General features: G+C 39.6%; 1 protein-coding gene across 1 annotated transcript in view; it reads left to right on the top strand.

The window, feature by feature from the left end:
* Window positions 1-16,702, top strand: part of rspo4 (R-spondin 4) — a gene marked incomplete at both ends in the record, with an annotated part of 34,016 nt that extends 17,314 nt beyond the window's left edge. Inside the window, one exon of the mRNA XM_083892666.1 lies at window positions 16,569-16,702. Within this exon, the coding sequence (XP_083748792.1) occupies window positions 16,569-16,702 (134 nt within the window). The remainder of the gene's footprint in view (window positions 1-16,568) is intronic.
* Between the last annotated feature and the right edge of the window lie 8,137 nt (window positions 16,703-24,839).

Genomic DNA, 24,839 nt, shown 5'->3' with positions numbered 1-24,839 from the left:
AGACATGTTCATTAGGACACCAGGGAACTAGTTTAACTTGGAGAAATAGGGTATAATATGACCCTGCCCTCAGACAACACGTCATCATTTGTTGAGAATCAATCCGACAAGTTAATTGAATATTGTGTCCAATCTCTTTTGAGACTCCTTAAAGATGCAGCACAGACTTTACCTCAGCTTCTGTCTTGAGCGCCAAAACAGAAGTGTTACAGATGGAAACTAAAAAGAGGGGAGTGTTCATGATGAAAGCACGTCTTGCAACGTCTTCCGCTCATGGATTAAAACAAGGACTTGTATTTTCTTTATGTCGGCTGCTCCATTGTGAGATAGTATCTTAAATCATCGCACATCCTGATCGTCATCAAAAGGTTTTATGCTTTTATGTTACTTCCATCCAAGGGCAGCCAGTCTTGTGGATTTGCTGTAGAAACTGGAGTAATCATGTCCAGAACATAATCCTCATCATGTGTTCTGTGTTTCTGATAGTGCAGAGGAACCTGAAAATAAACTCAAATATTTTTGTGCAGCTCTATTGTGTGGAAATGCTGTCAGCGCTGGATAAAAAGATGACTGATTATTTTCGTTTACTTATTTGTAGGTCTTCATTAGCATTAGATACAGTGGCTGGCTATTGTTTTTAACCCTGCATTGAAGTGATGATGATATGATACGACAGCATATTGAAAACCCAACCTGGCAACAATTTTGACTTTCCCTACACACAAGCAACACAAGAAGCTGTGAAAACAGTTAAATGGTCCACGGGAATGTACAGTGCCATGGTGCATTTAACTTTTTCCAAACTTGTGAAAATGCCAACAGCAATTTCTCTTTAAAGCTCTGCAAATGTTTCGTTTTTAGCTTGTAGGGCACAAGTGTATGTGTTAGTGTGTGTGTGTGTGTGCCTGAGCACACGCTTGTGCGTTTTCCACTTCTTCCACAATGGAAGGCATGTCATTTAAGGTAATTATCATTATCATTGTCAGATCGTATGTCCGGTGGCATTAGTGGAGAAAGAAATCTGATCCAGCAGAGTTTGGTGCAGGGATCAGGCCAGTGAACCTAATAGCACACATCTGGGATAAAAGGGTGCTGTGGCATCTTCCTGACATTCCACTGTTGTTCCAGATTAGATGGCTCTAGTCTTTTTAATTCCTGCTCTCTTGTTGTCTTATTGTTTTCAGATGATGAGGAAGGACATGGGTCTCATCTCTCTCTCTCTCTCTCTCTCTCCCTCTCTCCTCTCCTTTCACTGATGGCAGCAAACTGTTGTGGGCTAACTTAGCAAATAAGTTTGTTACTCGTTTTCCTGGCAAATTTAGCAACATCAAACAGTTAAAATGCGTCTTGGCATGGTATGCATATATCCATTTGTATCTTATCAGTATTTTTTAACGAGAGGTGGCCCGTCGACTAAAGAATCCTTATCACTGGTTCAATTGTTAAAAAATGCAGCTGTAGTAGTTGCAGATGGCGATGTCTTGGCTTGCTACACAAAATGTGCACTCCGGTTTTGGTCAGAAAAGTGTGCTTTGTATTTTCTAACATTTGCCATTTAGCACTGAACTCAAAATGCATTTTACCAATTTGGGCCTTGGAAGAACTGATGCATCTTTTGAAACAATAGACGTATAGGTGGTTTAGCATTTAAGGTTTCAACCCAAAACCAGTCTTTGACTTGTTTGATTACTTACTGATGAGTCAGCCTATAGAATCACTGCAAATCGATATATGTGTGTGAATTTGCAGATTTGTTCAATATCCCACATACAGACTTGTGTTGAAGCAGAATTTCTAAAACATTTTTCAATACGAGACAGTGCAGAGATCAACCTATTTTTTTGTATACATTTGACTTTACATTGTGCAATTGTGTTCACACCGTTTACAACAAAACATTCATTTTTAGCCAGTTGCTTGTTCGATTGAGCTACATGTCATCAAATATTAATTTAATGACAAAAATGTCTTGATATTTGACATGGTTTTCCTTGCTCAGTTGTTCCTGAACTGCACAAAGTGGCGTGGGGGTACGAAAAAAAACCCAGCCTTATTACATTTTGAAACTGGCATACAGTCTGAGGTGCCTGCTCTCATTACCAAAAAATAAGCATAGGCTGTACTCTCACTTTAAGAGATTTTATTGTGTGCTGTGTGTTTTAAGTGTGCAGGAGCAGGAGGTACATGGCTGGAGGTCAAATGTTTGAAGGGGTACAGGATTGTGAAAGGTTTGGGAACCGTGCTGTCCTCGCTCATTAGGTTATGATTAATTTGGGCTGTAAGACATTAATAATACAAACTGGAAAAAAAAGCCTGAGCAGAATCTGTACTACGGAACGTCTGATTTCAGGTCGATGCCACAAAAAGACTAGAAAATTCGACTTCACACGCAAAAAAGACAAAGCAAACAAATCCAGAAAGTGACCCAAAGTTAACATTGAGTGCATGTTATAGCACAGACACTAAACACAACAAAAAGAAGGTTTGAGAAGGAAACAAATTTCAGCACTTTAAAAAGGGAGCACATTAACCCATGCACAGCAGGATTAAAACAGCTCTGTCCCTACCCACATGTGGCTAATGCACTTCCTACGGATTCAACTCCCAAGATAATGGAATTGAACAATAAGGTTTTTGTGTCTCACAGTCTATAGTTAGGTATTCAAAAACACTCATAAACATAGCGACCAAAACAAACGATAAGAGTTGTTTTAGTAGTACAACCCAAATCGCAGGGGCATGTTGCATTTTGTCCACATGTTCACATCACATAGCCTCTTCTGTTTTTGGAATATATCTCTATTTATTTATTTTTTGTGCAACGACTTGTATGGCTGCAGACACATGTTTGGTATTAGTGTGAAAGCTTATTAAGTTGTATTTATGGTGGTGATAATCTAGACAAGCTGATTCTACTCCCCTTCAAGGAGCGAGCGTGGCAGTGGAGCTCTTATTTAGGACATAATGCATTTACCCTGCAATAAAATTGAAAGAGTCTGCATAGCTGGTGTTTTATGATGCAGTGCAACACAAACGTAAACTGGAGGAAACAGTGGTATCTGTGGTCCAAGTGCAGCAGCAGAATGCGCCTATGTTGGGCCAAAACAAGTACCGCAGAACTCCCCCGTCAAATATCCGTACGTCATTCTTAATAGCGTATTAGTACTGCAGTGTATTGTTACTTAAAGTCTGCAAAGTACAAAATGAACATAATCATATAAAAGCCAACTCCCCTGTAGTCTCTGAAAGCTTTAAAGAAAGCAACGCTTAATTCATACAAGTGACTACTCTTGGGAAGAGAATACGGCTGCAGCTGTGCAGCAGTATTTAATGTACTACAGGGAAAATTCTGAGCAAAAATCAAGCACAGCCTTGGTATAATCCACAGCAAACTCATGGCTCGGCACGCAACAGCTGGCAAACCAGAACTAAGTTTAAAACACATTATAAGGCTGAATACATAGAGCATGGTGGCAAAGTCTTAGTGTGTGTGTGCCCAGTCCATTAAAACTATGAAGCTTTAAAAAACACAGGCCTCGTTTAAAAATATCACTAAAAGCTGCAGTTTAAAGGACTCCTGCCAGCTTCAGGCAGCTTTTGCCATTCGAATGGGACATGTCTACTTTGTAAAGGTTCTGATGACCTGTGGGTGGCATCCCATGTTCTCAAAATATAATCTACAACATCATTTATAGAGACTAGGCCAATTGATACACAAATTGGGTTTTTTTGGGTCATGAAAAAACAAAAAAAATGTTGTCTAAGCCTATACTTAGTTTATACTCAATCTATGTCCATCTCACTTTTGTCCATCTCAAACGTTATTTCCACCACTATCCCACATACCTCTGTGTGTATTTTGTAGACTGAAATGCAAGCACATTTTGTGGTTGTAAAATGTAAGACCACTTACCAAATGTAAGTCGTCCCAATAATGGGGAATATTGCTCGTTGGTGTTGCCACTGAGAAAGAGATCAATGATGAGCAGCATTTTCAATATGTCCGTACGTCTGCTATGACTTTTAACAACTTGCTTTGCCAGATAGCCCCTCGAATCAAACCACTGCACCAACGAGTGAAGCCGTTTTCTGACTGCAGGGATAAACCAGCGAGTTCTGGCAGCATGTTTTACAGTTGTTTCACTGCAACTGTATGTTGGTTCTTTGTCGTTTTCCCTGACCGATTGTGGACTATTGACTCTATACTGCCCCCGCGATTTCCGGTGGTATTGCTCTGTTTCGTCTGTCATCGTGCGCGCCCCTGCTTGACGCACAATGACGGAAGCAAGTCTCATCGTATGGGAGTGTAAACAACCGCGTGAAACACGTTCCTTCTCACAACCATTTGAAGCGGTATCACTGGCTGATGAAACAAGCGTTTATTCACAACAGGGCAGTTGGACAAAAACATCACGTGTTTCTGTGTGTGAAATGGTCTCCTGCCGTACGTCTTCCCTGTCTCACGTACACGTGATAGAATTTATACAAGGGAGCGCGTCTCCCGCAGCTCAAAATGTAAGTGAACTCCTTTTTTTCCACTTCCTGGAGAAGCTCCATGAACAGAGACCGCGTGTGTGACTTTATCAGACATATTTGTGGTTGGACACAATTAGTGATATTATCCAGATCATATTTTTGTTTGGGGGGGGGGGTGGGTTGTTGTGAGCTCATTTTCTGGTTTGGTACTGCACAATAACACAATTCAACTAAGGCCAGGGCTGCAATGATGCGTAAGCATGTGCGTCTGTGTCCTTGGCACACGTTAGAGCAGCCACACTACCCATATGAGCTATATAGACTTCTCACCTATACAGCTAAACTGCAGCATTTACCGCAATATATCTGTCACACAATGTCACAAACTTGTCCTGTACCCGTTTCAAAGTAAAGGCACTCCAGCGACACACACTGCACACACATCCAGTGTAGACCCGGCCTAATTTAGGTGTAAATATGCCAAAAACGGAGCATGGCCGAAGCCCTCGGGCATCCCGTCTTGAATCACTGTGACCGCGATGTCCAAAACTAACTCATCCAAACTGTTTCTTCACAGAAAGTCCACAAATAGTGGTGTAATATCTAGGCATTGACAATAATACCAATAATGAAAGATGTAACTCATGTATTCATAAGAATTGCTCTTAGAAATGATGGTAACAAATCATGGTTTAGTGACATTAGCAGTAATGTCACACCCTGATCCTGCAGACAAAGGACAGAGAGGAAAAGTGTTCATTCATGAACTCAAAAAAAAAAAAGGCAAAACACAAAGTTAAAGACAGCACCTAATAATGCTACGTAATCACGATCGTTGTAGTTAGACTGTCAGGTTTGGATCCTGCAGAGTCAGATGTAACCTACAGAATGACAGAATGAGGACAGACAGAGAGAGAACCATAATGTTAATGACTCTTAGTAATGTGAGATATGGGGAGGGGAGGGGATGGGCGGGGACTCCCATGATGCACTGATGTTCGTCAGTGCATCATGGGAGTCCCGCCAGCAGTAACAGAATCAAGGATGAGGGAGACTGCACGTAATGAAACACAGGCAAATAAGTAGTTTCCACAAGTACAAAAAAAAAAAGACCACAATGGATTTCTACAATGGAAGTGTTTTCACTTGAAGCTCAACGGCAAGTTCAGCATTATCTACTGTAAATTCAATAAACACATTAAACCGTTTGCCCAAATACAGCATTTCAGTGGATTTAGCATCAGATAAAAATGTTAAAATCATGATTGTTGGCAGAAAACTGGGAGACTGGAAATCGGAAAATACATTTGTAAATGAACTATTGGCAACTTTATCTATTTCAGCATAATATCTAATCAGGTTATAGGATTTGGTTCACTATCATTATTAACTTTCTTTGTTATGTGTTGTTAGGAGACATCGCTCAATACGCACTGGTGAGTCAGTCTGGCTCAAATGTCCAGGTCTTTTTTCTTTTATCACAGTAAGAACAGATGTTCGTCAGATAGCAGAGGGTCTTGGTCTTGGTTCGTGTCCCAAAAAGCTTTTGTCTTCAGCAAAGGTTAAATATCTAACGGAGAGTAAATCATGTTACTGTGAGAATTGATCCAATCATTTTGAACTCTTTTCCCATGACTGCATAATGTAATTGTACCATTTGGCATGAGTGGACTTTTTCAAAAAAATGTCTCAGTCCATATGAGCATCTAAGAGGAATTCATGACCTTATCCCAGAAATCCAAGTAGGCTACATCTTGAAGAGTTTGGAACTTATTAGGCGTGTCAATTTTTGCAACACAATGCCTCTTTCATATTCATTTTTGGGCATATTTTGGGCACTGAATGACATTTCAAAGAACAATTCCATATCTTATATCTGGTCAGACAAATCCCGCTACATTATACACACTATCTGTACAGTGTAGAACTTCTTATGCAGCATCACACGGATCTACATCTTACAGTGTAACCCAACACAGATTGACGAGCTCAAGTACATTTTCCCATGTATCATATGCATTAAGTTATCACACAGTAATCCCGGTGCAGACGTATCCTTGGGGCAACTAAACCCCAGCACGCCAGGTACTCATTAGAGAACAAGTGGCTCTCTGCAGTCTGTCTCTCATGTTTTTCCTTCTATTTTTCACTCCTCCATTGTCCTTAATGCGTTTTAGAGATGTGCCTTTGTGAAAAGATAGTCAAACATTTTTTTTACCTTTCTTTCTGAGGCAGCCCTCAAATGTGTGTTTATAGAGATGAGAAAAGTGTGTTTCTATGTCTATGATGTTAGAGGACTCATAGTATACCCTATTTCTCAGAGGCTACTGGGAGCTAACAGCAGTTAGCATTTGGAAAAGTGATTATTTGCAGGCTCTAGCAGGCACATTGCCGTCATTTATAACAAGTATCCACTGGACAGATAAATCCTCTGAGGCAAGTTTGTGTAGAACTCTGTGCTGCACTGTGGAGCCAAGAATAGAACTTTTCGCGGACTTTGCGGGCTTCCAGTTTTTGGATACCGTTGCCCTCGCCAGCACTCACTCTTGCGCGTGTTACGGACAAAGCGGAGCTCCGCGAGACAACGATTCCAGGAATTTAGCGTATTGTGATGTCCCGGTGAGCGCGGAAGTCAATATCGTGTGTTTTATCTCCTGTACTTAGACTGAGGAGGACCACAAAAACATGAGTGAGTCATTTGCCGACTGATAGGACCTCCAGAGCCCCAAATATAAGGATTTGAATTATTAAAAAGTTGATTTTGCATAATATGGGACCCTCAAGTGTGACTGAGTGTGACTTATTCACGGTATTGTGGTGTGCATCTGGAGATATTGTTACTGTATAATAAAAAGTAGGGGTGGGAATCACATGGTACCTCAAGATACGATGTGATATGATAAATGGGCCATGATACCAATAATATCACGATACAAAGATTCTGTCATGATCAATATATTACAAGACTATCATATAGCGATTCATCACGATATCCCACGTGGTTGGTGTAGTGGTTAGCACTCTTGCCTTTGCAGCAAGAAGACCCAGGGGTTTGAGCCCTGGTTTGGAACAAGGGCCTTTCTGCATGCAGAAAGTTTTCATGTCCTCCCTGTGTCTGCGTGGGTTTTCTCAGGGTTCTCCGGTTCCCACCTACAGTCCAAAAACATGCAATATTGGGATGAGGTGAATTGGTCACTCTAAATTGACCATAGGTGTGAGAGCAAATGGTTGTTTGTCTCTATTGGTGGCGACCCTGCGATGGACTAGCGATCTGTCCTGGGTGTGACCCCAATCATCAGAGAAAAGGGAAAAATCAGGCTGAGGACGTATCATACTTTTAAGTGAGTGAAGAGAAGAAATGTGTTTCCTGTTTAACTGTTCGTGTCAATAATCCTTTAGATGTTAATGTTGCTTGGTCAGTCACTCAGTCCATCACTTTGGTCTCTCGATTGAATTATCATAAACAATTATTGGATGGCTGTGACATTTGCACCAGTTCACATTATTGTCACCAGATGAGGAATTCTTAAGACTGTGGTGATCCCCCAGACTTTTTCTCTGCACTGTCACCAGTAGGTCATACTTTTAACTCATACTGAGAATTATTTCAGCATCTAATTGTCACAAACGTTTGAACAGACACTTATGGTTACCAGAGGAAGAGTCCTAAGCTGGTGGCTGTCTTGATCCTGTGCAGGCTCATCGAGCATCATCATGATGTTCATATTTGTGGCTTTCGGATAAATGCCTGAACAACTTGGACGGATCGTCATGACGTGTGGCGTTGACATTATTGTTCCGCTCGGGATAAATTGTGAAAAGCTCCATCATCCCGTGATGTTTTCCCAATCACGCCGAAATTCCAGTGTTTACAATAATTTATGACCAAATTCGTCAACAACTAACATTTCCATCAGCTCCACTGTTAATCGTGCTAAGATGCTACGTGTGCTAAAAATAACACAGACATCAGTATAACTTCAGCACACACAGTATAGCACGATGGTCTAATATCCTTTAACTTCAGACTGGGCGGAATACATTAAATTTATCTCTGGTCCGGCCTTATTTCATTCATAATGTTTGTGGCTGATTTAATGCAGTATTTTCAACACCGCCCTGCTTCACAATCACACCCAACCAGATTTAAACCCCGTTTTTGGATGCCGTTTGTGTGATTTAAGCTACTGTGTATAGTGTATTTGCTTGTGATAAGGTCAGGGTGCAATGTTTGTGTGTGTGAGCCTGCAGTTGTTTTCACTGTTTTCAGTGGTTAAGTGTGTCGGGCAATATGGCTCCGTGCTGCTCAGTAATGCTGATTTATCGTCCGTCTTCCGATGTACTGGGCTTTTTTCACGCCACAACATGTGGTTCTGAGTGGAACTCTGCGTTGTGCAAGAAGTCAATTCAGGCTTAACAGGAAAATACCATCGTTTTTGAAAAAGAAAAAAAAAAATCCTCAGGGTTTTCTTCTATGTCTGGTAAACTTAAGCCCTTTAGACAGTGATTCCCGATCTTTTTTCTCAAGGGACACATTATTTCAATGACTGAATACAATGTACTGGAGGTCCTCGGCCCGTACTGATTTACCACCTTGGTAGCTAAGATTTTGTAATGCAAGTTGTTCCTATGAAGGAAACTTATTTAAAAGTGTATCATTGATGTTATATATATAACACCCAACAGTTATGCGGCACTTGCTAATGTCTCAGTCGCATTTTGTCGTAACTCAAAAAGTAAAGGATGGGATTTAATGACATTTACTGCGGATGTAGGTGGTGGCCAAAGAAAGAAATTGGTGACCGAGCGGCCTTAGCAGAGGTTTTGCATTCTCTGAATTAGGGCTGAAGGGGTGGGGTGGGGGGTGGGGTGGGATGGGGCTGTGCTGCCTTAGCGGAGGGCTGCGCTCTCCGAGTGCCTTTCTAGTTGCGATTTATTTGACTGAAATTTGATTGATATGAAAGGGAATAATAGTTTTTACATGTTTATATCTCATTTAAATAGCATATTTGAAATGATTACTGTGTGATATTTGTGCAGATCTGTGAGAAACTGTGGAATATGACAGTGATGAAAACACTGACATAGGTCTAAAAAAAAGTCTAATCTAAAAATGGTAATTTGACACACATTTTGGCTTTAATAAATAATGAGCCTCCTGCGATCTGAAAAAAGCAGTAGCTCATATTGCAATTTTTTTTTAGTAATAAATGGGTTGTCTTTATTATTTTCATTTTAATGATAATTTTCAAATTCCAATGAAAAAAAAAACTGACCATGTTATAATCCACTGTTTAGATCTGTGCTTTACGTGTTGATTTTAGTATGTTACATCATTTTATTTTATTTTTTTCCCTCCCACAGTGAAGTGGAAATCATTTTTCGAAACACACCATAGTAAAATATTATTGTTATCGACTTCCCCATAACCATTTGTAGCAGTGACAATATCTCCGCCGTAAAGTCAATCTGTTCTCGCTGACACAAACAATAACTCATTAGGAAATTCTATTCAGTGCAAAAACAGCCAAACCTGCCCATGAACCATAAATTCATATCTACTGAAACGTTCACCGGCAGTGTTGGAAACAGCCGACATTCTTGGCGCGTCGTCCTCGGATCAACAGTATCCTGCACTGATACTGGCAACACATGTAAGAGTTAAGTGTCTGTTTTCAATGTCTCACGGAGAAGTTGACCCTCGGGGATATTCTCCAGAATAGACATTGTGATGTGGTCGTGCATTTCGTGTAATGGCTTTACGACAGTGGAATCGCCACAAGGACAGTACATGTGTGCATCTGTGTGTACATGCATGACTATATATGCATGTGTGTGTGTGTGAAGTCGGCCTGTGGTTGCATTTTTATGTGATGAGCATGGCAGTTTTCCAGGGCATAGCGTGATTCATTTAAGATGAGCGAGGGATGGTTCACTCTCGCAGAGCAGCTATCTCATTGTAAAGCTACTAACTTTTGAGTTTTGGTATGTTGTGGGCTCATTTTCTGGGGCAAATTGGAGATTTTATTGGCTCATTGCCCCCTTGAGCCAAACTCAAGTCTTAAATTGTCATTATGATGTTAAAACTGATTGCACAATATAATTGAGATTTGCCAGCATTTACAGTATCTCTTATATTTTTCACTTATTAAGACCCAAAACCAGCTCTGAGGAAAAGTGCCGTTGGTGTTTTTGCCAACCTGTGGTGCTGCGCCTTAATGAGAGTGTCCCAAACAGGACCTGCAAAATGTGTCTGCTGCCTCTTTAATAGAAAATTCAGTGAAATTCAGTAAGAATCTACAGTCAGTCAATTATTCAGGATCTAAAGCTTCATAACTATGTATTGTTTTAGTGGCACATTAGTTCATTTGAACCTATAGAGGAGCATGGATTAGGGCAATAATACTGAGTTTAACCAGTCGGCAAACATAGACACATTTCTAAGCGAAAACACTCACTCAAATTGTGTTTGCATGGTGCATGCACATTATACGAATATCTACTGAACTTTTCTTAGGTTTCTATTGAGGAAAATTACATCGCAGTATATATTGTTACTGATTTATTGCCCAGCCCTCTCATAGAGTCATGCGGGAGATATGAAAACAGACTTTTTTTTTTTCAGTAAAAACAACCGATTTTCACTGATGATTTTCAGAGCAGTAAAACACCAAAAACATCAGCTCTAAGCACCGAGAGAGAGAGAGAGAGGCCCCTTGAGGGCCGACGTGCATGGAGTTAACACAAAACATGTGAGCATGTAGTTATGTCAGTAAGTATGACCGTGCATACATCTACAGCACATGCTCGCATACAGTACGCGGGGCCTGTGAACACTTAGTGTGTGTGTGTGTGTGTATGCAAACTCACAGAAAGACAAGCTGCACAGGCATTTTTAAGGAAAGCCTGCCTTCATTCCCAATCGCCAGCAACAACATCCAAAATCAAAAAGACGCTGCCACAGCACTGTTAACGAAGGACAGACTACAATAATGAAGAGATGGCAGCGGAGGAGAGGAGGAACTGCCATGGAAAAAGGAGAGTAGGAAACAATTGATTTAAAGGAAGAAAATAAGAGACGACGTGGGGATTTAAAACCTCATTTGTGAAAATGAGCGCTCTCATTCCTAATGAGGGGCAGATGACAGAGGGTCGCGCCGGTGCCAGAGTGCGCCGTAACTGTGGCTGAAACTAGAGAAAGGACGATGTCTGACAACGTAAACACACCGAAATGAACCTCCCCGCCTCTCGGCCCCTGACACGAGAAATAAACTAAATATTATTCAAAGCAACGTGCGAGAAGCAATTGCTACCAATCTCCTACACGGAAAGACGTTTTCATATGCTCCACCAGTGGCAACAATGTCATGCCAGCATCTGGCCTGAAATCAGGATGTTTTGGATTAGTTTGCGGGTGGAAAGTGGGAATTCCACCCCACCCCCCACACCCCCCACCTCCCTCTACTGTGGATCTGCCTAAATGCAACCAGTAGACTGAAGTGATGGATACCAGCTCACGTTAATGGTATGAAACAAAATTCACCATCTGCGCCCGTCTTTATCTGCGTCATAATTTAGAGGTTATTCAATGTCAAACTCGACAGAGACCACCCAACTGGATGCAGTTGCGGAGCCAAGCCTGGTTGAGATTGTAGGGAGTAAAGGCCAGACACAAACAATCATTCACTCTCACGTTCACACATAGACTGTGTCCACTACACTGTGGGAGGAAACTACGCGGAGAATATGCCCACACAGACGGACGGAATTTTTAAGGGCAATCTTCAAACGATGAATCTTCCGTCTATGTTGCCTACGTCCTGTTCAGTCGCCAAGATTTCAGTCTGCTCATTCTCTGCGTTCTTACCTTTCGAAAACATTTGCTTTTCTTTTACTCTTTGAAGCTTAAAAAAAAAAAATCATCATTCAACTTTTAAACTTGAGCCAAAAATACCGAAGCTTCTCTACTTTATCACGGTAGTAGACCATCATCACATTTTCTATATCGCTCAGATTTTCTTCTTCAAGAGCAAGAGGCAGATCGTTTTACACACACACACACACACACATGTTTGTGTACGTATTCATTTCATCCGGATGTCATGATGTTTTCATATAAATCAACTACATTTTCACTTCTTTCAGACACATTAAAGTCTTCTGAAATTTGCAGAAAAAAGAAAGATATTAAATCAGACGTATCTTGGAACTGTTGCATCACATCAGATCCCTGCTGAGGAGACTTTAAAAGCTTTTTGTTCCCGCACACTTGGGGCCAAAATTTCCTCTCTCAAAGCAGCAATCCATCAGTGAGAATTTTTAACTGACTGGTTAAAAGAAAACAATAAAAAAAAAAAACACACAGACACACACTGGCCTCTGTGCAGACCATAAACCAGCAGCTAGCATCACCGTGTTTACCAAGAATCAAACAGCATAGCAACATATACTGTACCTACAGTGTGTGGGTACGATTTCAGCCACTGCTTGGGTTTTCTGTCGATTTCTCATGATACTTTGATGGAATGTTAACAAGAGACACTGACCCAGAGGTTTGACAGTTTTTCGTCTTATTTTAAGAGCAAACATGAACATTTTGAAGGTGCAGACCAGCTGTTTGAACGCGATTCAGTTCTTCTACATAAATCTCTGGCTCTTGAAGCGCTCGCATTCATGTAAAATTAATTTGACACAGTCTCAGGGAGATCTCAGGGCCCTAAGGCGAACTGTAGTCTAATATGACACAGTCTGAGGAATTGTGTCAGTTAATGGAAATCTTTTCATTCAGATGTTTTGGATTTTTATTGTCCGACCAAAGTTCCCTTGGGAATAATATAAAGATTCTCTTTGACCTTTTATTTACTTAAAATTATCCAAATAAAATGAAATGTCATGTCGTACACACAGAGACAAACAGTCAGTGATGCCGCCTTTGGTTTTATATATATGGTAATGGAATATTTGTATATTATTATTAGAGCTGTCTAAAGATTAAAATTTAATCACAGGGTAGCTGCGGATTAATCACGATTAATCACGATTAATTACCATTCGTAAATATGCCAAAAAAATTCTAATTTTCTCTTTATATTGTTGTAGGAGCGGAGAGATAAATAAAGTATGTGAAAATATAAATGTAAAGAACAATAAAATACTGTAAATAACTTGTAAAAACCTATACAAACAGTAAAAAATAAACATTACATTGTAAAAAAAACACATTATAAGACAATAGAAATAAATAGAAAAAATAAAATGCTGTAAATAACTTAAAATAAAACTACACATTGCACTGTAAATAACTCACATTATAAACAAAATATAAAGTATAAAAGTTAAATAATTTTCTTGTGGTACTAAACCCACAGCAGGAGAAGCACTGCTTCTACTAGTTAGCGTTAGCGTCAGCTAGCATTCTGACGCTAATGTTAGCTGCTGTCTGTGTCCCCATTAGTTAGACAGTGACTGTTAATGTTATGATTATATCATTATCTGCGCCAGCAGCGCCACTTACAACTGTGTGGCTTCCTTTCTTTTTTCTTCCCCCCTCTTTTTTCTTCCTCTTCTAACTTCCTGATTGATAACTCCTCTTCATTTTCCTTCAGCTTCACACAGGTTAACGTGAGGAGACGTGGGGCCCCGTTAGGGAGGTTTCCTACTGAGATGTCATTGTTGTTTAATGGAGACTGGGATGCAGCTGGTCACTGATGCATTTAGGCTCCGAGTGTCGGGAGCCCCCCTATAGTTGCCCGCTGCCTTGCCTGTTCATAAACTGCACGTCTACCCGTTGCGCGATGAAAGTGAGAAAGTGCGTTAAAGGGACAGTGTGTAGTATTTATGGGTTTATATAACCCAAAATCCACTTTTTTATACATATTATGTGCTCCTGCATTGTCTAGTCGATGTATAATAGTTGTTGTTTCATTTTCGTAGTGTTTCAAAAAGTCATGTAAAATAACATGGTCGCGGGCCGCGGTTGCATAGCCACTGTTAGCAGCGAGACGCCATGTTTCTACCAGAGCCTGTAAGGACAAACGCGAGAGAACAAATCAAGCGTCGCTTTACTTGTAGCGGAAGTCCCGCCTCCTCTCTCTCGCTTCGTCTGCTACGGCCGCGGTAGCTCGCCCTCTCCCTCGCCTCACGAACCTCATCTGCTGACACGGAGAAAGACAACGAGGACGACATTTGACCAGCTGCGGACACCGTAGCGCTCAGGGAAGGGAGGGGGTGAGCAGAGCAGCAGGTCTTTGTTGTAAATTTCAGCCTCTCCTCTAGATGGCACTATAAACTACTTATTTCCCCTTTAATGCGTTAAAAAAATTAACCCGTTAATTTTGACAGCCCTAATTATTATACATACAGCTATGTCAGTGTAACATGTTTAAACCTCCAGACTAACCAACGCTCATCTTCAACTAGTTTGATAATCAGCTAATTGGTTTAATTGCAAAACTTTAAAAGTTCTCTGATTTTTCGGCTTCTTAAATGTGAATATTTTCTGGTTTCTTTGCTCCATTTGACGTTAAAATGGAATCAATTCGGTTTGTAGACAAAACAAGACGTTTGAAAACATAATTTTCGCAGGTTTGTTTAACTGTGATCAACGTTTTCTGACATTCTTTGGACCAAACAAGTACTCGATAAATGGAGAAAATAATCGACAGTCGTCACTTGATGTGTTCTCTTGTAATTCGATAGCATGAAGAAAGAGGAAAAATGCAACTTAAACAATTTAAAAAAAAATGTGTAATAGTATGGTAATAATATCTTTAGGAAAAGGGAGATGGAGGACAATGGTAACAGTGTGGTAATATGGAGATAATGCACTAATACCATGATTTTTCCAAAGTAATATCCATATGTAATAACTTGGTAATTAGAATAACTATAGATTACCCTCAGGGTAATACCTTCACTTTAAAATGTTTGTGAATAATTACCATATTATAACACACTCTTATGTCCCAAATCAGGGGTCACCAACGTGGTGCCCGCGGGCACCTGGTAGCCCGCGGGCAGCCAATACGGTGCCCGCGGGCTCACTTCACTTCACCTCACTTGCATGTATCCGTATGATCTGTCAGTAAAATATCTTTGATATTGTTTATAAAAACTGGTAATCGTTAGGAGTAAGCACTGGAAGGAACGTGTATGCAGTTGAATGCATAATATTAATCATTTAAATGGTAAACAAACAAAAAAATATTATATGGTAGCCCTCCATATTATTTTTTACCCTTAAGGTAGCTCTCTGACTCAAAAAGGTTGGTGACCCCTGTCCCAAATACACTGTAGAAATAAAATGGTATCAGCAAAAAAAATGACACCCCCTAATACAACATTATTACTATAATATCACCTTGTTGTTACTGCACTGAAGCTGGAAAATCAGAAAGATTAAAAAAAAATTGATTATCAAAAGTAGTTAATGATGAATTTAGTAATCGATGACTTCGATAATCACTGTAGCCTGAAATAAAACAAATATCTATCCATCTGCTGCAGCATGAGTATGCAAAACATTATGCTAATTCCACTAGAATAGAGAATAAATAACCATTTGCAGTTGGGCTCAGGGAAAAACACTTGATAACTTAATTGACAAATTAAGGGTCTAAATTAAATAGTCCCTGTCAGTTTCACTCGCCAGGTGTCGCTAGGGAAACTGGAGGAAGAATCGGGAGTTTACAGCGGGATAAGAAAGTTATAAAAAGAGATTCTACATCCACGCTCAATACATAGACTTTGTCCACTTTTTTCTCAATGTATTGATTAACACAGAATTGTTGTATTATTGTGATATTATTGGTATCGCGGACCATGTATTGTGTATCATATGGTACCCTATCCTGATATATTGATATATCACCATATCAGATATCAGCAAAAAGTCCAATACGTTGCATTCTACAACTTCACTATTGTGAATGTCACATGTTCTATAGATGCATAACACAAAACAACTTTGTAATTGATAAACAGAAACAACGAGTCCATCTCAAGTGGAACCACTTGAATTCAACTATGGAACACAATGATGATGAAGTGACCTTAAAAAAAAATATATTTTTGCTTTTTAATTTGTCCGTCAGAAAGAAAACAGAATAAAAAAGTTGGACTTGGAAGGAAAAGAGAGAGAAAACGACTACGGCTGCTCGCCATCAGCAACGCTGGCAACTCGACCGATGGAACAACAGACGCCGCCACAGTGCACAGAGAAGCCTGAGGACGTGACAGACGCGCAGCTCACCGCAACACGTGTCGCCAGCGGTTTAGTAATCTGAGAGCCACTCATTGTTTGTTCATGTTTTCGAATTCGCCTGCACAGGACATCAGAATGTTGTTTACTGGAAACTCGGAAGAAGATTTTATGACTAAGGAATTCTTAATGACTGTGACCTATGAGTAAAGATTTTCCGTCAAAAAAAAAGAAAGAAAGAAGGTGGTTTAAGTTGGTGTTTGCCCAGGAAACAACTTAACCATTTTGTGGATGAATCAAGCTTTTACCTGGCGTCGGAAATCCCAGTTATCACTAGTTTTGTGACGACAGGAGGAACATCCACCGATTTTAACTTAACACTTTGCCTTGAAATGTTATTCTAAATACGTAACGCATATTTCTATATGGAAATGCTGTAAAGCCTGAAATGCACGGCTAAGAAAACGTTGTAATCGCTAACAAATCACAGCCTTATTACCTGCTCCATCGCAGACGTGGATGTTCCTCCGCACACATACACAAAAACGACCTTTTTCCTGTTTACTTGCTGGCTTCTGACAACTGTATATATTTGTTCACGATTCTATGACGAAATGGGATTTTTAATCCACAACATTAACGTATGTGCGTATAAATGTATATAGCGATCGCTGCCTCCAGACTGTTTACATCCTGTTACTGACTGCAAACCTGTTTGAGATTTGTGGAGTTTCAGACGTGTGAAAGAAGAAATGACTGAACTGATAACTTTGCATTTATTTGACGTTAAGATTGTGATGGTAAAATATTTCCATATGCACAAGCGTCTGTGTCTTCCTTTGCGCTCAAAAACGACTCACGGTCGTTTTTATTTAGCTTCTTCGAAACTCTTAAGAATCTTTTCTGGGGTTATTTTTTTTAAACTGAAGAACAGCTGTAAATGATGCTTCTAGGGCTTAAAGGCTTTCTCATTAATCAAATGATGTCAGGATTTTAACATCTTGGTTACATATAACTGTTGTCTGTTACAGTTTTATTAACCTGATGAAACGTTCAATGCTTTCTTATTTCAGAATCTGCTCTCACACACATTTCGTGCTTGAGGAAAATAATTCTTGTGTTTAACCTGGTTACACTAATTCTGCAACGATATAATAATGTACGGTTTTAATTGTATTAAAACTATTAATTAAAAATATTTCAATTAAAACACACCACAGAGGTTAAAGGTGCATTATGTAATAAATCTAAAGCAACTGGTCATAAAATCCTCCTAATATGTCACAGAGACTCAGGAATAATATTCATATAACAAACTGAACTCACCAACAACAACAGTACAGCCAAAAATATTTGCATTAAAAAAAAATATTTTGCTGACTGCAAATCATGTTTATGTTTTGAAATCATGTTTTGGCATGTGGCGCCACCTACCGCCGTCTATCAATCATTGCAGTCAGTAGTGTCTCAGCTGCCGAGCAACCACGGGTTGCCAGTTACATCAGAAAACCAAACCTAAAAGACCTCGGTATTTTGATTTTGAATGTAGTAACCGTTTTTGGCCACATTCTTACATATGGCACTTTTAAAAATTAGGTTAAAAAAAAAGAAAAGACAACATTGACAAATAAGGCAAAATGTGTCACACAAAAAATACAAATTACCAATTGAATGCTTCAAATCTAACTGTCAGTCACTTAAACTATATAAAATAATTTTTAGGTAAACATAGAACCAGAGTCACTGCATCTGAACGACAAAACAAATTTAACAAAGAGCACCAAACATGAATAACGAATAAAAACAAGAGTAAATATTTGAATAAGCTGGAATGTATCTTGTGTCTATATCTAAGTATTATTATTTTACCAGATTTACTGCGGCTACGCTGACATTCACCAGACGCATTATTAAAGTGACGCTCACACGTGTGTCATTGCGTTGAGGTCATTTCATATATTTTTAAACCCAGCTCGCATCACACCGCACGTCCTCGATGATCTTGAAACCAAATTAAATTCATGGGGTATTTCGAAAGCCTACGGCTCTGCTCGAAATTCTTATTTCGTTATGGTTTCTGGTATTTTTCCCAAACCTTAATTTCATAATTTGGTCTGCGTAATGTCAGCCTCAGCAGCTGCTCATTTTTCACTGCACTGCGTTTAAACTTGCACTGAACTTTATCCAAGAAACCCTGAGGATAATCTGTGATATGTAAAACAGTTGTTGGCAAAAGATTTAATTCCGTGGCTTTCAGAGAGGGAGGTGGCAGACCTGCTTTAAGGGGGGTCCTTCAATAGTTTGAAAAAAAAAAAAAAAAAAAAAACTCTATTAAAAAGGAAAACATGTCGTGAACTGTGAGTGATTTGGATTTTTTTCACTTTCTCAGAATCAGAAACGAATAAAAGCTTCAGGACAAACATTCAATTATTTTTTATTTTGATGGACTCAAAGATAAAAGATTAGTTTCCTGACTTTATGAATGTGATATATGAAGAAAATTTGTCTGCCACAAAATGTTCACTTCACTCAAAGATGACTATTATTAGAATTTTGAAGTAGAGTGTAATGGGTTCACACAAACTGCCTGTCAGCTCCTCACAACTCTCTGTGGGTGTCTCTCAGTATAGCTGTGTTTAGAACTCGCGTTGCGACGTTAAGTGGGTCTGAGGCTATGTTTACATGATGACGGTCTGAACAGAAGACTAGCGTTTTCGGGAGGAAATCTGCGTGCACATGGTGACTCAAAAGTGTGTGGAATTGGATTGGGTATGCATGCCAGGCAGCTCGGTGGTGCTGTGATACACTTTCACACAACGCCGTCATGTCTGAGCGCATGCATTGAATCTTCCGTCTTCTCTTATCTGCACCGCGAAAACCAAATCATGTTTTTGTCGTTTTTACCCGTCCTTGTGTAAACTGGGCTTTAAAATACAAAGGTTATCCCCCCCCAGGTTTCAGATGTGAAATCTACTGCTCAAAGACTGCCTATATATACGCACAAACACTTTCTGAGTCAGGTTTGATAGTATTGCTTCACAGAGCATGTTTTCAGATGGAGGACTCAGAAGAAATAACCAGTGCAGTACCTGTAGCCAATCTATTGCATTTCTTATCCAGCACTAAGTCAGCACTGCACAAACTGGTGCCCAAAGCAAGTTAGTATGTGATGTTACATGAGGAACAGACCGAGGTTATTATAGTTAATGGAAACTAACGAAATAACGGAAACTAAAATTGAAAAAAACAAAAAACATTTTTCTTAAAAGGTGCGTTATGTAATAAATCTAAAGCAACTGGCCATGAAATCCTCCTAATATGTCACAGAGACTCAGGAATAATGTTCATATAACAAACTGAACTCACAACAACAGTACAAACAAAATATTTGCATTAAAAAAAATCTTTTGCAGGCTGCAAATCATGTTTATGTTTTGAAATCATGTTTTGGCATGTGGCGCCACCTACCACCATCTACCAATCATTGCAGTCAGTAAAGTCTCAACTGCCGAGCAACCACAGGTTGCCAGTTACGTCTGAGCTACAATGGCGGAGACAACGAAACCTAAAAGACCTCGGTATTTTGAATGTGAGTGTAGTAACCGTTTTTGGCCACATTCTTACATATGGCGCCTTTAAAACAAACTAAAATTGAAGCGATGTGCTTAGTTTCCGTCTTTGTAAATGAATTTCATACATAATCCTTTTGTGTTCATGTGAAGTGTGTTTTCAATTTGTTTTTGTTTACAATGTTGGTTCATCTAAGTGAATCAAACCTTTATTGGGTTTTTTAATTGTTTTTCCTCAGATTGAGCTCCCTGAGACTCCTGGCTCACAAACAATGTGATGTGTCTCGTGAGGATTCTTCATTATTATTATTTACTTATGTTAAGTCATGTCCTAAGTCTGTTGGCTAATATATTTTTTACCTGGCACACTAACTGCATGCAACCTCAGCAGTATTATGCACAGTTTGCACTTCAGGCTATTTCTTGTAGACTGTTATATATTCAAAAAAAACAACCTAAACTAAAACTAAGCATCTACAAAGAAAAAAATATAAAAAAAACTAGCAAATCCGCTCTTAAAACTAATTTAAACTTATTTGAAATACATTTCGTATCCAAAGCACAACAAAATTGGCACTGGTGCACGAAGTTTGCAAACAATTGCTCACTCCTGTTTCACTGCAAGTTTGTACATTTAACAGATTCAGATGTACAGTAATCCAGTGGATTCAGTGGCACAATGTGAAGTTGGTTTTGGAGGAAAATGATAGTTGTGATCGGGACATCCGAGCGGCAACAGTGCTGAGACGACACTCACCGTGTGCTGGGTTTGACCAAAAGTCAAAGAATCACACAAGAGTGTCCAGAAAGCCGGTGTCTCAGTGCAGAAGAGCGTGTTTGGATTCGAATGATTTCATTTGTGGCACGTCCAGCTCAGTGACTGGTTTCCTCTGGAAGGTAAGCACATGTTCTGAATGTAGTTTGACTCTCTCTGTGTTCAAAACAGGGGGGGAAGTTGCAGTTGATTGGGTCAAGGTAAGGAACAGGTACAGCAGCTGATTGGTTGGCAGTGCAGACGGACAGGAGCTAATCCAACAGCATGATGAAGGGTGGAAACACATGACAGTCCAACCAAAACCTCTACAACCAGATCGACTTACTCAGATATCACATTTCTGCCAATGTGTCTTGCATTTCTGATCCAGACAACGTCACCTGCCAAATTTGAAGCCTGTGAAGTGAACCATCGGGCAGTTATGTAATGAACAGACGAGACATTCTTTGATTTTGCAGATAGACACATAGATTCATGGAAAAAGAAAACAGAGGTAGAACAATAATAATAAAGATAGGAAATGGGCACAACAAATAGCATTATTCATGGACTGAGAACGTGGACGTTTAGTCTGTTCTTACAAATATCAGGATTCTCAGCTAACGTTTCACACGGACACGGCTGATCGTTGTGAAAAAGGTCACGCCGAAGAATCCATCCGTTACGGCAGATTAATAATCCCTGTGTGCTGCGTGTATCAGGCTGTCGGTTCAACAACTTTTAACAGTAAAAGACGGGAAACTGTCCGTATAATGTGGTCAAAGTCTGCTCCAAAAATAATTTGTACAAGCTCGAATGACCTTAATTCAGTCTGAGAGAAACAGAAGGCGAAAGCGATTGCGTATCATGTTCATGTTCTTCACGGTGAATTATCACTAATGCTCAGCTGAGTAGTTGGTCGGAATTTGAAATCTCTGAAACAGTTCCTTATTATTGTGCTTGATCACTGTTGTACTTTGGCACGCTGCACCTTGGTTGTTTGCTTTTCCTGTGTGGATGCATGTTAATGTGTATGTAAGACAGAGGAATTGAATGGCCCTTTGGGGATGAATAAAATTCATCATCATCACCTGATTACTTTTAGGTCAACAAGCATGTGTTACATGATGAAAAATATTCACTAATATTGTCCGAATTAACATGTCTGTGACATGCTTTGGTCAAGATACCATACGGATGAAGCACCACAGCAGTTCAATCACAAAACAGCCCTGTTCAGAACGCTCCGTTTGGTAGTATCTCTTTAGGTCCACCTGTCCCTTAAAACGAAACTTAAGGGACAGGAAATGACATCAGCCACAGAGGCTACTGGGAGCTAACAGCAATTAGCATTTGGAAAAGTGATCATTTGCAGACTCTAGCAGGCACATTGTGGTCATATATAACATGTATCCACTGGACAGATAAATCCTCTGAAGCTGGAAGTTTGTGTAGGACTCTGTGCTGCACTGTGGAGCCAAGAATAGAACTTTTCGCGGACTTACGGTTTTTCGGACACCGTTGCCCTCGCCAGCACTCTCGTGTTTTACAGATAAAGCAGAGCTCCGCGAGACAACAATTCCAGGAATTTAGCGCATTGTGACGTCCCAGTGGTTGCAGAAGTCAACATCACCTGTTTTTATCTCCTGTGCTTAGACTTAGGAGAACCACAAAAACATGAGTGAGTAATTTTGTTCACACTTTGCTGACCGATAGGGCCTCCAGAGTGCCAAATATAAGGATTTAAATGATTTAAAAGTTGATTTTTCCCCAGAATAACATTTTCTTTTTTCTTTTTAGAATTTACTGCAAGTTGATATAATATAATAATGTTCCATCCATACATTTTCTACCGCTTTATCCTCCACAGGAGGGTCGCAGGGTGCGCTGTGCCAAATTCAGCTGACATTTAACAAATTAAAATGAAGAAAAACTAAACATTTTTATTCATAAAACACTGTAGTTGTACATGGACACCTGATTTAGCGTGGGCAGTTTCAAATTTGAACAGTATAAGACATATATTTAAAATAACATAACACAGTCTTTTCCTCAATGACCAAAACAGGCAAAAAATAGAAAATATGTACATGTGTTTTTCAAACTATTTCCTCTCTGGTGACAAAGACTTTGATTCGCACAGGACTTGCTGCACCTTTTCCCCCAGCATCGGCAGTAACCATAGCAACAGATCATCAAGGGTCATCACAGTCAATAAACCTTCAGCTCCTTTTCTATCCATGATTTACCCTGGCCTTCGTGTTTCACTTGTACATATTGATGCTAGCTTGTATCTGTGGGGGGTGAAGTATTTCGTGTTGAATTTGATCAGTTTGAAAAAAAAAAAACGCAACATAATTTTTTTTTTTTTTTTAAATGACTGAGACTTGATTTAAAGATTTACGGCATGGATTGCAGTTTACAGTAAGGAGTCCATGAATCACTCGGCTACAACGAAGCAAAGTTGAAAGTCATCTTTTATTGCACAATAAAAGATCACACATACCATGTTTTGACTCATGAGATTGGTCCACATGGGAATACAGAGAGATATAGTTACTAATATGAACATAAGAAAGGAAGGAAGAACGAAAGTAAAAATAAAAACCCCACCAAGGAAGGTTACTGACTCAGGACCAGTCAGTTGTGGTCTGTTCTCTACTTTTAGAGAATGAGAGAGAGAGAGAGAGAGAAAACACCCATGTCAATTACATTGCACCTATTTGTTTGGGTCCATTTAGCGTCAGATATTCAGCTTTGCTTTGCATTAAAGTGGGTGGTTTGAGTTCAGACGAAGACGGGGAAGCTGTTTTTGATCGTCACTGATTTCTTTGACGGGCCTTTGTGAAAACAAAACAAGCACAGTGAAGTAAAAACCATCATTGCGGTTGTCGGGAATCGATTTGGTTTGCCTAAAACTGTTATTTCACGCTGTCATTTGGCCAAAACAAAAATGCGTTTCGAAGACTTTCTGAGTCCAACTGTTCAAGGGGAATTAAAGAATACTTAATTTGCGGCAAAGTAAAAATGAACCACATTATATCAAACTGTTAGACAAACAAAGGGGAAAAACCCTCTTATATTCATTTCTCATTTCAGGGATAATAAATCAGCGTCTGTGAAAACCAGTCTGTGACGAATGGAACCAGATGACAAATGACACAAGGGTTTTCTTGCTTTTATAAGATTCTCTTTAGTAAAAGGCAAAATGCTTTGATAGTAGATTTCTTTCACATTAGCTTTATATGGACGCATCTGTTAATACTGTTTAACTCTATACTCAGAACCGGAGCTGCGCAGTGTGTTTTCGGAAGATGTGCGTTTTCTCACACAGCCTGGCCTCCTTTTACAGTGAGACAGGTCAAAGGTCGGCTGACAAAAGGTTTAGTGTCGAGGACGGGAGGCGGGCGTACAGTAGGAGCCTTCAAATAAGTCACGAGTCCTCGTGCGATGGAAGTTTCTCATACTTTTTTCTGTGGAAATGGTAGACGGAGCATGTGATGGCCAGCAACAGGGTGGTAAACAAACAAGCAAACGGAAAACATTATTCAGGCATGATCGTTTTCTTTTTTCGAGCTCTAATCCAGGATTTGTCTACATTTGTGTAGATGCTGTAACTGTTTTACATCAAAATGGTGAAAGTGGAATCCAGATCCTTATGATTGATAATGCAGTGTTCCACACATAATAACACAAGATAACAAAATGTAAAACATATGCCCTCAAAAAAATCATTAAGTAAAGCAGTAATTGTGTGAATCTATGTCTGCTTTTTTTTGTACTGAGGTGTGCAGCGTCTGAAATTACATACAAGTACTCTGCTCCACAGTCATAATTCAAG

The sequence above is a fragment of the Microchirus variegatus genome, assembly GCF_963457635.1.
Source record: "Microchirus variegatus genome assembly, chromosome: 7".
Taxonomy (NCBI): Eukaryota; Metazoa; Chordata; class Actinopteri; order Pleuronectiformes; family Soleidae; genus Microchirus; species Microchirus variegatus.
Note: the sequence above shows the minus strand (reverse complement) of the source record. Positions and strands in the feature narration are given on the sequence as shown.